The sequence below is a fragment of the Mizuhopecten yessoensis genome, unplaced genomic scaffold (assembly GCF_002113885.1).
Source record: "Mizuhopecten yessoensis strain PY_sf001 unplaced genomic scaffold, ASM211388v2 scaffold6313, whole genome shotgun sequence".
Lineage (NCBI taxonomy): Eukaryota > Metazoa > Mollusca > Bivalvia > Pectinida > Pectinidae > Mizuhopecten > Mizuhopecten yessoensis.
The window spans coordinates 241,615-255,945 of record NW_018406487.1 but is presented as its reverse complement, the minus strand read 5'-3'; the positions used below and the strand labels follow the sequence as shown (position 1 = coordinate 255,945).

General features: G+C 38.2%; 1 protein-coding gene across 1 annotated transcript; it reads right to left on the bottom strand.

The window, feature by feature from the left end:
* Positions 1–12,418: 12,418 nt before the first annotated feature.
* Positions 12,419–13,662, bottom strand: LOC110451961 (protein ANTAGONIST OF LIKE HETEROCHROMATIN PROTEIN 1-like). The gene is made up of 2 exons (XM_021500199.1): positions 13,415–13,662; positions 12,419–12,896 (listed from the first exon to the last, which is right to left on the bottom strand). The coding sequence occupies exons 1-2, from the start codon at positions 13,528–13,530 to the stop codon at positions 12,419–12,421; spliced, it is 594 nt and encodes a 197-aa protein (XP_021355874.1). The 5' UTR covers positions 13,531–13,662.
* Positions 13,663–14,331: the final 669 nt, after the last annotated feature.

Below are 14,331 nucleotides of genomic sequence, written 5' to 3'. Positions count from 1 at the left end.
GTAGAGAAAATCACTGTAGTACCTGTGAGTCTGGAGAAGAAGATTTTTGAAATATTGGATAATTTTCCCTTTGGGGCCCCGCCCTGGCCCCAGGGGTGGGGGTAGGAATCCCAATTTTACAATTTTGAAGCCTCATCTACCAAGGATGATTCTGACCAAGTTTGAAAAAAATCCATCCACTGGTTCTTGAGAAGAAGTTGAAAATGTAAAAGTTTACGCACGACGCACGACGGACGATGGACGAAAAGCGATTGGAATAGGTCACTTGAGCAAAGCTCAGGTGACCTAAAAATGCTCCACTGTAAATGGAGTGTCACATGCGTGGCATGAAGGTATATTTTCTCGTTTTAAAAGGTACGAATGAGTAGAATATGTGTGCCCAGTGCGGAGCCGAGCGAGGACAACTTCCTCTCTACGATCTTTTGTTAGAGAGGTAGGTCTCAAGATTTTACAAGTCATCCTTGGCATTAAGCCAGATTATATATCTTACTAAGGATTTCTTTTTATTTCACACACAATTTTGTCATGTTTGATATTACTATTGTATATTCTACAAAGTTGTGACATACATTTGTATTGCATAGTTAATGTGTTGTGATTTATTGGAAATGTCAGGTTAAATCACATATCAGCTGAATAAACTAAGTGCACATATTATCTGTCAATTTGTCAACTGAAGAGGGGCCAATAGGTTGCTGCTACTGGGTCAGCAAGGTTATCCGAGGAACAGCTGTTACGGGTGGCTGATTCTGTGTTTGACAGGATGGCTCCAAGATTTGAGGAGTTAATAACTCCCCTCAGAAACTCCCCAGCAGTAGATGAACATTAGTCAACCCTTTACAAGTGAGGGCGGGTTGATGAGTCATCCCTCTCCCAATGCCGTTACCGGTGTTCAGTAGAAATTGGGGGCTAATGTGCCTGAGGGTCTTCGCTAGAAAAAAATAAAAGGCGAATATGTGGATTTAGGGCTATTATTGTCCAAGCCAGTCAACCTGGAGCAGTCAGCCCCCCAATGATTTCTATATCTCTATATAGAACATATGCCATGTTTTTTTTATCAAAAGTAAAGGTCAAAGGTCAAGTTATAGGCTACAGTGACCTAATTATTGTATTCTGCCATCTCAAGATGCCCTTATACACAATATCTGGTTACTCCAGGTAAAAAAGTACAGATAATATGCCCCGGACAAATTTTTCCCACCAATTAATGTAAACGTTCAAATAATAGGTCACAGTGACCTAATTCTTGCACACTGCACTCTGCCATCCCAGGATGTCCTTGTACACCAAATCTGGTTACCCCAGGTGAAATAGTATAGTATAGAAGATATGTCCCGGACAAACCTATAGTCCCACGGGAACCATTGGGGGACTAATAATACAATAGTGTACGATCACTAAAATGTACTAAAAGTCAAGTTTTGGTATTGTATCAAAACAAATTGAACAAGTGATTTTATCAAAGTGGATATAGTAGGTCTTATATCACTTATTCACTATATATAACCAGGCAAAGTGATGAGTAATTAAATGAATTATACCAACTTTTATGTAAAAATATTCCTTCGAAGTGAAATATATATTGTGAATTTGGAAAACTTATCCGAGGACATATATCAGTTCACTAACTGTGTTAATACCCTATATAAACTATGGTAAACTTCCCCCCTTCCCCAAGGGAGAACGAATGTCCCGGGGTTACTACAATTTACAATTTAAATAAAGCCTCTGATGATCTTTCCATCCAAGCAGAGAAATTGACTGTAGTACCTCTTGATTCTTGAAAAAGTTGGTTAAATTTCCCTTTATGCCCCGCCTAGGCCCCTGTGGGTTGGAACAGGATCCTGTATGTTTTCAATCACAGATGTGATGGATTTAGGAAGACAATGGACATGCGAATGAAGGATCTTACATTACGTGGCATAGGTACGAAAAAGCAGGCTGATCCTATTGATAATCAGGACAAGGACACATTACCCAATTGCAAGCGATATCCTCGCTGTCATCACATAAGCATGTGTCAGATAGAGAACATGATCTAGTATGCTTTGAATATACGTTATTTTTGTTGATTTAGCGAATTATTACTTGTATTTTTGTCGATCAAGTTCGCTATACCTAGCGTTCGGTGATTTTCACGTGATTTGTTATCCAGAGAAATTGTTCATTCATAGCAAGTGCTGAAATTCACATTAATTACCTTATAAATATCCATTTATACTTCATAACCACAAGCTGTATACTTGTTTCTATGCTTTAGATTAAGCAAGTCATGTGAAGAGGGGTGAAGTTAACTTTCCATAGCACAGGGACACGTATCAATAAAAAAAGCAAATTGTACAATTTTAAATCCCCACTACCTAAGGATGTTTCTAGTCAAATATGGTAGTCAAATATGGATAATCTACATATCTTAGTTGCAGAGAAGAAGTCGCTTTAAGCTATATAGCCAAATTACCCGTTTTGGCGCCGTTCCCGGGGGTGTCAGCCCCACCATTTGTACAATTTTGAATCCCCGCCTCGAACCAAATATGATTGATATCCATTGCACAATTCTACAGAAGAATTCGTTTACAGCAATATAGCCAAATTGTCCCCTTTTGGCCCCGCCCCTCAACCCCCCTACTATTTGTACAATTTTGACTATCCACCACCTAGTGATGCTTCGAGTAAAATTTAGTTTAATTCCAGTCAGTAGTTAAGAAGGAGTCGTTTGAAGAAATTGTTGACGGACGGACGCCACAGTATGCCATAAGCTCTCACCTGGTTCGAAGCTAATAAAAGTATCTAAAAAGGATTGTACCGAAACGGAAATGACAAATTTGATAGTGGTAAGGATCAAACACATTTCTGGATGATATGCCATTCCCTCCAATGCCTACAAAACCTGCGCATGCCTGGCCGAAGCGAATAGATGTGTCCGTAGAGTGAGCTGACCAGATTTATGTGGATTCTCGTCATATCTGCTGCTTAAAGTATGTAACTTATACATAAACTCATATATATATACATATCGATCAATCGCCACCCCAAACCCAACGTTCTAATCCCAGGTTAATCATGCAAAAATGGAATATTCAAACTTGCCCTTCAGGCCACTGCGGTCCGCCATTTTTCAGACAATAGAGAAGTGAAGTGTGTACTAAGGTTCATCATCGTTAAACTTTGTCACCAATCCAGAATGAATGATATGGCTTCATCAACACCCCATCCCGAGCTTTCCAAGAACATTAAGAAAAGTATTGGTGTTATTCAATCTCCGACAGATCCCGATACGATAAAAGAAGTTGTCGCACACCTACTGGACAACACTAATTAAGGACTCCTTCCTATCTTCCCTAGGAATTGATCATATCCAGAGTAAACTTGGATCTTTAGAAAAAAGATTAGAAGAGATTGAGCAGTACTTCAGACGTACATGCCTTAAGTGTAGGGGTATTCCTGAAACTGAGAATGAGCATACTGACGAGATCATCATCAATGCCTGTAACAACATATTAGGGGTAATGATCACGGAGCGAGAGATCGGAAGGTCTCATAGGATTGCACCAAAGACATCCTCCCATCCGAGGGACATCATAGTAAAATTTTAATCATACAATACCCATGCAATTATCTACGCTGAGCGTTTCTCGCTATCTAAAAATGAGTATTATGGCCAAGCAAGTCGCAAGGGAAAACAAGATATATAGATGTAGAAAGGATGATAAAGATCCCAAATATTGCACTGGGTACAGCCGATTTATTTTAGTCGCGTTTGTGTCACTATGTAGTGGGCACAAAAGCAAACCCCCAATTCCGCAGGGGGTCCAAACATTAGCAGCCTCCTACAATACATGGGGCGCCTGGGCTAAAGATTTTCTAAAACAATTGTGTCAATACCCTCAACGATTGAAGATTGCTCATGCCCAGCAATTTTATGTATGGTTATGGGGTGGGGATCTCAACTGTTTCCAAGCTGTGACTCAGAAACTAGGTCCCTATGGTTGTGGTCAGACCCCAGGATCAATTCTAATATCATAACTGCACTTGTCTCTTTTTGCCCAGCATTTGTATATATAGTTTTGGGTGGGGATCTCAACCGTTACAAAGTTATGACCCAGGGGTTAAGTCTGCAAGGGTGGGGCAAACCCTGGGGTCAATTCTAATATCATGACTGCATTCGTCTCTTTATGCCCAACAATTGTATATATAGTTTTGGGTGGGAATCTTAACCCCTGGGTCATAATTTTGAAATGGTTAGGTCTCCAAGGGTGGGGCAGTCCCCAAGGCTATCCTGGGAGCATATGTGCATTCATCTCTTTATAGGGTGGGGATCTCAACTGTTTCCAGGCTGTGATTAAGAAACTAGGTCCCTGGGGGTTCGGTCAGACCCCAGGGTCTATTCTAACATCGTGACTGCATTCGTCTCTTTATGCCCAGCTTTTGTATATATAGGTTTGGGATGGGGATCTCAACAGTTTTAAAGTTATGTCGCAAGGACTATGTTTCCAAGGGTGGGGCCAGACCCTAGGGCCATCCTGGAAGCAAATGTGCATTCTTCTCTTTATACTCGGCAATTGTATATGTGGTTATATGGTGGGGATCTCAACCATTTCCAAGCTTTTTTGTTTGTTTGTTTATGTTTAACGGCCCATCGACGGCTGTGGTCATTTAGGGCCATGGTGATTTATTTATTTATTTTACTTTTTTAACAAACATGTGAATAACGATACACTTTTTTTGACCCCACCCCTTAGCCCGGGGGGTCAGCCCAACCATTTGTACAATTTTGAATCCCTGCCTCCCATGAATGCTTCCGACCAAATATGATCGATATCCATGGCATAGTTCTACATAAGAAGTTGTTTATAGCAATATAGCCAAATTGTCCCCCTTTTGGCTCCGCCCTCAGCCCCACCATTTGTACAATTTCGATTCCCCACCACCTATGGAGGCTTCCAGTCTAATATGATTGATTTCCATCACTTAGTCCCAGAGAAGAAGTTGCTTAAAGCAATATAACCAAAAAACCCTTTTTGGCCCCGCCCCTCAGCCCCCTGGGGGGTCAGCCCAACCATTTGTACAATTTTGAATCCCTGCATCCAATGAATGCTTTATATTAAATATGATTGATATCCAGTGCATAGTTCTACAGAAGTCGTTTGTAAAAAATATAGCCAAATTACCTATTTTTGGCCACGCCCCTCATCCCCCTGGGGGGTCAGCCCAACCATTTGTACAATTTTGAATCCCTGCATCACATGAATGCTTTATATTAAATATGATTGATATCCAGTGCATAGTTCTACAGAAGTCGTTTGTAAAAAATATAGCCAAATTACCTATTTTTGGCCACGCCCCTCATCCCCCTGGGGGGTCAGCCCAACCATTTGTACAATTTTGAATCCCTGCATCACATGAATGCTTTATATTAAATATGATTGATATCCAGTGCATAGTTCTACAGAAGTCGTTTGTAAAAAATATAGCCAAATTACCTATTTTTGGCCACGCCCCTCATCCCCCTGGGGGGTCAGCCCAACCATTTGTACAATTTTGAATCCCTGCATCCCATGAATGCTTTATATTAAATATGATTGATATCCAGTGCATAGTTCTACAGAAGTCGTTTGTAAGAAATATAGCCAAATCACCTATTTTTGGCCACGCCCCTCATCCCCCTGGGGGGTCAGCCCAACCATTTGTACAATTTTGAATCTCCACCACCTGGAGTCAAATATGGTTGATATCCATCTCTTAGTTCCAGAGAAGAAGTCGCTTAAAGCAATATAGCCGAATTGCCCCCTTTTTGCCCCACCATCTGTACAATTTTGATGGCATTAAGCTCACCTTGGTCCTTCGGACCCGGTGAGCTAATAATTTGTTTACATAATTGCAATCAGATATATAATCATGTACACAGAACGATTTTAATCGAATTGATGATCTAGAAAGAGTATTTTTACGGCTCTGAATATTGACAAAAATTCATTGCAGCATGCCGAAGAGGAAAAAGGGGATCCAAACTGCTTCAAAGCCTTACAAGTTTAATACACAATTCAATACCGGGATAACTAAATTTTTAATAAAATAACCAGTTCATTTTCATCGGAGTAAACATTGAATTATAACATAATTTGGACATCACCACTCAAGCTTGTTATATGCAATAATACTTATGTCACCTGTAAGTAATAAAAAATAGCTATATTTTCATTTGAAAGTTTTTATTCAGTTGTGTACACACTCAGTACAACGTTCATGTAATATGTGCATGGGAAGTCATGAAGATCCTCGATAAGTATTTGTTTGTCTCTCCAAATTTTAATTTTTAGAATATTGAGCTTAATTTGAATGAACATGTCAATTTGATGTTTTTTACTCTCCAAAGCTGAAGGAAAATGTTATTTAACTATGAAATGGTTCAACTTAGTCCCGTTCATTGAATATATTATGTGCTTATTATGTAAAAAAACAACAATGTGTAACGTTTTGGTTACAGCAAAGATATGCCCGTTCAGATCGCAGAATCAAAGCTCATGTTATGGTGTCCAAACTTTCTCAATAGTCATTGAATATTGATAAGATGATTAAATGAAATTGATAATTTCAAACATTTTTGGTAAGGTCGGGTTAAGACATTTTTTTATTTCAAGCCTATTACATATTGCTTGGACAGAAGTTATGTAATTTCTTTTTAACTCAGAATACACCAGAAAAAATAAGTTGATTGCCTAGTGCACTGGAGTTAACAAGAAAAGTGAACTCAAGTTCACATCAATGTGCACTAGAGTTAACCACAGTTCGCAAGGTTATTTTCTTTATCATATGATGTCTGGCCTTTTCAAGTTTTCATCAGTTTTTACATACTATGATTTTCTCCCCTCCTGTGACAGTGTCTGCTTGATCATTAAAATCAATAATTATGAATAAATCTATAAAATATTAGATGTTACCTATTCATATACATGAAATGATTTCAGCAGTATCCTTCTATGAAAATAATAATTATAGAGCGTGATGACCTATTAAATTATACAGAGCAATGTATACGCACCAGCAGCTGTAAAATTATATTATGTTTCTCTCTATTTCTGCAAATAGAGGGTTGATAAAAAAGACATAAAAACAAATAACTTGAATGCACTTCAATGCTTTGTTTACGAAGTGCACTAGATACCAAGTTGAGTTTGCTCCCAACTCTATCGGATTACTTAATTATCTCGTAATTAAAGGTACTGATTAACATAAACATTTTAATTCTTTCTTCTGATTGCTGTTTAAAGTTTTTTTTACTATCATATAATTTGTTAAAAGCAGAATGTGATATAATTCAACTATGACATATTTTTCTGGTTTGAAAATTAAGGTCAACTGTTGTTATTTCAGTTCACATGAAGCTGACGGTCATGAATTTGAAAATGGTGATGAATGTGATATAGCTGTGACAACATCGGTTAAGCTGTTAGACATTAAAGACGGCAAATTCTACTTGAGTTACGCCCGTCCTGAAAATCTGACTGAAAACAAAGAAGTTGGAAGAATTCTCAGGAGCGAGAAATTTACACAAGATGTATGCTGTACTGTAGTTGATGAAGTACACATGATATCTGAATGGTAAGTCAGCGGCCGCTTGTAATCTGGTTAATAAATGGACCTTTCCCGGTCTTTTAAAAATGGCTTGGGAACTTAGGGTCACAAAGAGAAATATCGCAAGTGGATTCTGGGCTTGTGGGATTTAGCCATTTAATAGGGATGCTGTTCCAGTCTGCTTTTTTCAAAAGCATTTCCCATAACATTGATATATAGTTATAGAGCTCTTTGCAAATAATGTTATTATTTTTACCTAATGTATATAGACTTAGGGTCTGTACCATATTTGAGTGTACTGAATAGGTAATCGGGAATATATACATCAAAATAAACTTACGTAGTTATATATTTATTTATATGTGTGTGTGTATCTACTTACACAACCGAACACACGTCCCTCGATTAGGTCACAGTCCACAGCCTCCTAGGGGTAAATGTAGAACGTTGGAGTGTAAGGGTACACTCCCCCAGGAGACGGTCTCCACTATTCCAACCTTTGATGATCATGACAGGCTGTGCGGGGGGTGCTGGTCCACAGCACAGGGTGAATGTCTTGTTCACCCCGCGCAGCCAGTCCTCGTTCATTGTGCAGGAAAATGAACTAAAGTCGGTGTCCTCTCTGTTGACGACACATGCGAAGAGCAAAAGGGTGTTTAAACACCCCTGTGTCGTCAACAGAGACGAGAAAGTCAGAGCTATCCTCACCGCCAGCATCATTGTTATTCTCTTGTATGGAATGAAGTGTATCTTCATCGATTGGGAATAAATAGTAATGCGGTGACAGGTCATATTTTATCTTAGTTATCTCTCTTGACCCATACCAGCAATTACCGCAAAGGGCAAAAAAGATCACCTGACCGCCAAAGAAGATACAAAGACAGACTGATCACAGTATCAGATACAATTATAATTTTAAAATGTCACTTGATTAGTTCCTTTGTAGTTAAATCCTGAACTAATAACTTCATCGATAGATTAATAAGTATTAATTGGCGGTGATAGATCAGGTCAAAGCTGTCGTCGATTGAGTAGTAGTACACCATATTGGAGGTGACAGGTCAAGAGAGAGAGAACTCGAGGTAAATATGTACACTCGATACATAAAAACAATGTAACATTTGTTAAACTGTATTTTATATAAGGCGGGCTATTACAGCAACATCGACGTCTCTTCAATATGTATCAAAAACGCCTCGTTAAATGTGTCATTGATTTAAAAGGAGATGTCATTTTAAGAGATAGATCGTACTATGCTTCTAATTTATGTTTCATCAGTATTTTATTCTGTTGCCACGAGGTCGACATCTGCATATCCGTCATCTATCGTTATCTTGTAAAAGCCATAAGGAGACGTTACCCCGAATTAGAAAACGAATCTCGATTCTTTATCGATAGTATAGTAGAAGTAAAATATGGTAGAGTTCGTTCCCATATGAAATGTTTGAGGAGACGGCGATGTTACTGTAAAGTAGAAGCCGTTTTTGGTCTCTATGAAGAGTCGGTCTTAGATTGTATAATACAATGTAGGGAGAATTGATAAAAATACAGAACAACTTTATTTGTTTTTGTTAATAATAGGTGTTCTAGAACTGTTCTGGAGCAGTTCCAAAACATCTGTTCCAGGATGGTTCGAGAACTGTTCCAAAACCTATGAAGGATAGTTCTAGAACACTTGTCCCAGAATAATTCTAGAATTGTTATAGAAATGTTCACAGGGGTGGAGAGGAATCCTAAGACGGTTCACAGAGCTCTGAAATTCATAAAGGCCTCCGTGGCCAATCACCGTGCTCTGTTTGGTTCTAGGGCGCCACATATCATAATGTCTATATCCCATGTATTTAACATATACATACATAGTAGCGGCCTATTTTAACTTCACATATCTCGACCTAGCACTGACTAGCACAGCCACAGACAGCTAGACCCCCGGACCGTCCACACCTCCTAGTCTCCCTGACCTCACTTAAGGCAGAACTAAGAAGTAGACCCCGCTAGTTTAGTTTAGTTGAGCAAAACAGTTTAACCTAGTGATACTCTAGTTATTCTAGTGAAAATACAAGTGTGATAGCATAGATTATTATAAGAACATTTTTAAGAAATTCAACAGAGTGAATTACGATACCAGGATTTTCAAGCGACAACACAACCACAAAAAGAAACATCCAGAAACAGTACTTCTGAAAACAGACAAGTCGCACTAACAAACTAATAATAGTAACACATTCCAATCTCTAGGTCACTCACCAAATTTGTTTAACGTAATATACGTGTTTAACCCCAGTATCTCCATTCTTTAGATTCTACACTACTCTACTAAAAATATAGAACCCTTTTATCCATAACAAAACGTCCCATTAAGAATTACAGTTATATATATATAGATTAGATTTTTTTTACCACATACAAACAATACAAACCACTATGCCTATAAAACAAGTGGTAGTACTCAAACCTAACCCAAGGGATGGTTACAGGGGGCCATACAAAGCCATCAACCAAATCAATGCCGTTGCTGAAATTCAGTCAAGCATAGGCGTATCCCCAGTCACGTTCTTACCCTCGGGGTTCATACTGATTATGTGTATGTCAGTTACACAGATAGCTGGGGCGTTACTAGTTAAAGACCTAGGGGGGGGGGGCTCCCGTTCAAGCCCTATAAATCAACCCGCAAACCAACCCAAGCCTCCCCTCCCGATACAACACATATAATAACAGTAGAGGGGTTATATATAACATCCCCATGCATGTCCCGATAAATTTCTTCCTCAGTCACCTTATAGTAAAAGCCACCAGAATGTGTAACTTTAAAGGAAAATTAACAACTTCAATCCTCCTCCTGTTCAAGACCCCTAACGTACCACGTAACATCAGATATGGCGAAAGAATTTTTAAAGTCACCCCATTCGTAAATAGGACAAACAAACCACAAGAAGTTAAGAAACAAATCAAACCCACCCAAAAAGTAAATGTTAACACACAAACTAAGACCTACGCAGAAGCCGTCATAAATGTAAAAACATACCTCACAGAATTCAAAACTAAAACAGGAACCCCTATCCTATGAGAATGAATATAAAACAAGCTGATAAGAAATCAGGAAACCAAAGTGTCACAAAACAACAATTTGCAAACACAATGTGTGCGATACATTCCACAATACAATGATGGAAGAAATAGGAATAGGAATAAATGTAAGTCACAGCCCACCCAGAGGACAAAGTAGACACCACACCAATACCATCACCGACACCAGCAGCATATTCCCCCATAACTGAATCACCAATACTCTTCGATATGTTCGATACACCCACTGAAACATGCACCGATCTATATGCTGACATGCAATCGGAAACAGATACATCCTTACCACCTACACCCCCAACTCCATTAACACTAAAAAAGAAAAGGAAAAACAAAACAAAAACTAAACCAAGAACAGACAGCGAGATCGAAAGATATAATCTCAGATCTGCCAAAAAAATACTATTCCAATAGGTCGATAGGCTAAAAAATTAAAAACAAAATTAGATTAACAATAAATAATGGCAGGACAGAGAGTTAAAAAGACCGCGAGCGCTCTTTCTGTTCTAAGCTGGAACGCTTGTGGTCTACGACCAAACTTCATTGAATTTTTAGACTTCTTAAATAAAAACCCAGGTATAGATATTATTAAAATTCAAGAAACCAAAGTAAAAAACTCCCAAAAATAAAAGGTTACTATATACCACTCAAAACAGATAGTAATTCAACAGGATTAGCTATATATATTAACAAGAGGCCCAATGGGCATGCATCGCTCACCTGGTATAAAACTCACACTTGTAACCTTAAAAGTGATCTAAAATAACAGGCAAAATATCAGTATCTATGATTAAAATTCATTCAAAAGACCCTGTTATTTTTTTTTTCACCCCGTGATTGAAAGTCGAACAAAGTCATTATGTTGAACACATTGTATAGCCTTTCATCTCAGGATGCAACTTGCAAAGTATAAACATCCTGGGGCCCCATGGTTATTCAGAAGAGGTTCTTAAAAGATTTAAAACAAATTTGCCCCCTGTGACCTTGAATATAAGTCAAAGTCATTCACTTTAACACACAAAGTAGTCCTTGATCCCAGCATATGCTACTGACTGAATATCAACATCCTGAGCCTTTTCGTTATTCAGAACAAGTTGTTGAAATATTTTGAACATATTTGCTCCTTGTGACCTTGAATATGATTCAAGGTACATTTAAACAAACTTGGTAGCCCTTGATCCTAGTATGCTACTGACTAAATATCATCACCCTGGGCATTTTGGTTATTCAGAAGAAGTTGTTTAAAGTTTTTAACATATTTGACCCCTGTGACCTTGAATATGGGTGAAGGTCATTCATTTGAACAAACTTTGTAGCCCTTCATCTCAGCATGCTACTGGCCAAATATCATCACCCTGAGCATTTTGGTTATTCAGAAGAAGTTGTTTAAAGGTTTTTTAATACAATTGACCCCTGTGACCTTGAATATAATTGAAGGTCATTCATTTGAACAAACTTGGTAGCCCTTCACCAAAGCATGCTACTGGCCAAATATCATCTCCCTGGGCATTTTGGTTATTGAGAAGAAGATGTTTAAAGTTTGACATATTTGACCCCTGTGACCTTGAAAATAGGTGAAGGTCATTAATTTTAACAAACTTTGTAGCCCTTCATCCAAGTTTGCTTCTGGCCAAATATCGACATCCTAGGCCTTTCGGTTATTAAGAAGAAGTCATTTAAAGTAAAATATTGACGACGGACGCCGCGCCACGGCATAAGCTCACTTGGCACTTTGTGCCAGGTGAGCTAAAAACAACATAGCTTATAAAAGAATAGACTTAAAAAATATATCCCCTAAGATCGATATAATAGGAGCTGAATTACACAACCAAAAAACCATAACGGCAGGAAATCCTTTCTTGCTTTCAAAGTTTTGTGACATTTCCTCCAACTGATCTCGCCTCGGTCGGCGTATAATCTGGGATTTTCTTGAAAGAAATACTTTGCATACTCTATCCCTGCATCTTAACACAGAAAAGTCAGTTACACCAAATCTATCTGCAATATCATGGATGTTTGACTGTGATCCCATGTACCATAAAGTTATACATAGCTGCTTTTCAGGTGAAATTGAAATCCTTCCACCATGGTTGTTGTATTGGAGCTTTTCTCCAATTTGTTGACAAAGGAACTCAAATGTGTGCCTTTCTACACGAAAGAATGTCTTAAAATTGTCAATCTGGTACAGGGGAACAACTTCCTCATAATACCCGAAAACCTTCATTTTGTCACATCGAGCCCTGTAACGAAAAATAATTGTAAATAATAAAAAGCGTACTTCAAACTTTTACCAAAAAAAACCCACTTCAGTGAATTTCTTCTCTCACTTCTCTGATAAGATATAGTCTAAAAAAATCACATATATATCATCGTTATGTATCACTATGATCACACGAGCACACAACAATTATTGACTTAAATTGTTCTTTGTGAAGTTTGTCACTGTCACATATAACGTAGGACAAACAAAATCCTTTATTTGTATTCATAATTTATTTAGTGCTGGTTAATTTGGACGAGTTTATAAAACGTTCTCAAACCGACTTTAGATAAATCACAAGGGACCGTTTGAATGTATGCTGTACTGAAATGGGTCGCGGCACACATGTGTATTTCAGACATTTGTAACGAACCCCTGTGGATAAATCAAAACTAGGTTCACTTCAAAACGAAACTAGGTTCACTTCAATATAATACTGCATTCTGTTGAATGTAGGCAATTGATCGCTTTTCATGAAACGTATAATAATTCAAATACCTCATCGCTGCAACATATGATACAGGGAATGCTCCAAAGACTAACGGGAGCAGCGCATATAGGTTGTCGTCATTTAACAAATCGTCGACTACCATCATTTTCGCAATGTCCGCCATGTTGATTTGACACCGGAAGACTTGATTGTGAGGCTGTGGTGTAGTGACATAAAAAAGGGTAGCATTGTAAACGGTGTAGTGCAATCAAGTCAGCCCAAGGAAACAAAATACTGTACCTAACGGAAGCAGTTGGGCACAACTGGCAGTAAGAGACCCGAGGTACATAACAAATATAATATATATACCTCCCTATAAGAACAGGAATATATGCAATAAATACACTTTAAAAATAGACAAATATTTCTCTTTTTTAAGGATATATACATTAATATAAGCCACATTGACCAATTTCGAGTCCCCTCAACGACACAAATACATTAGTAAGGATCAACAATCACAGATACAACATCCAGCAAGACAAACCTTTTCGGACCAAGGAGTCGTCTCCAAATTACACCACAAGATAAGGATAGGATAGAATAGACGACTCCAAACCACCCCCCGAGGGAAGGCAACTTCCCTCACGCCGACAGAACACTGACTTATAACTTAAACTATCCTTATCTCTTGTTTTTCTCCTGTGTTGGTCGTCCGTGTTGGTCGTCGGTGTTTTTCGTGATACTTCCAGTTTTAGGTAACGTACAATGATTAGAAACGTAAAAAATTCCGGATATTTTGCGTCCTTTGCTGCCAAGATTGTATGCCGTGAAAGTTTGAACTTCAAAGGTCATCAAAAGCAAACGCTTATACGTAAGTAGTGCACTGTTAAATGTGCAGATAATTAGTTTATTCAGGTTAATTTAAGTTCTTAAAATATAATTTCATAGAGATTTTAGAAGAATGTATGTGTATTCTTTAAAT

Bases quoted from the DNA above. Each gene is read 5' to 3' on its own strand.
- LOC110451961 (XM_021500199.1), bottom strand. From the start codon at position 13,530: ATGGCGGACATTGCGAAAATGATGGTAGTCGACGATTTGTTAAATGAC. The intron at 12,897-13,414 runs GTATTTGAATTA...TTTTCGTTACAG, and splicing joins TCATATGTTGCAGCGATGAG to GGCTCGATGTGACAAAATGA.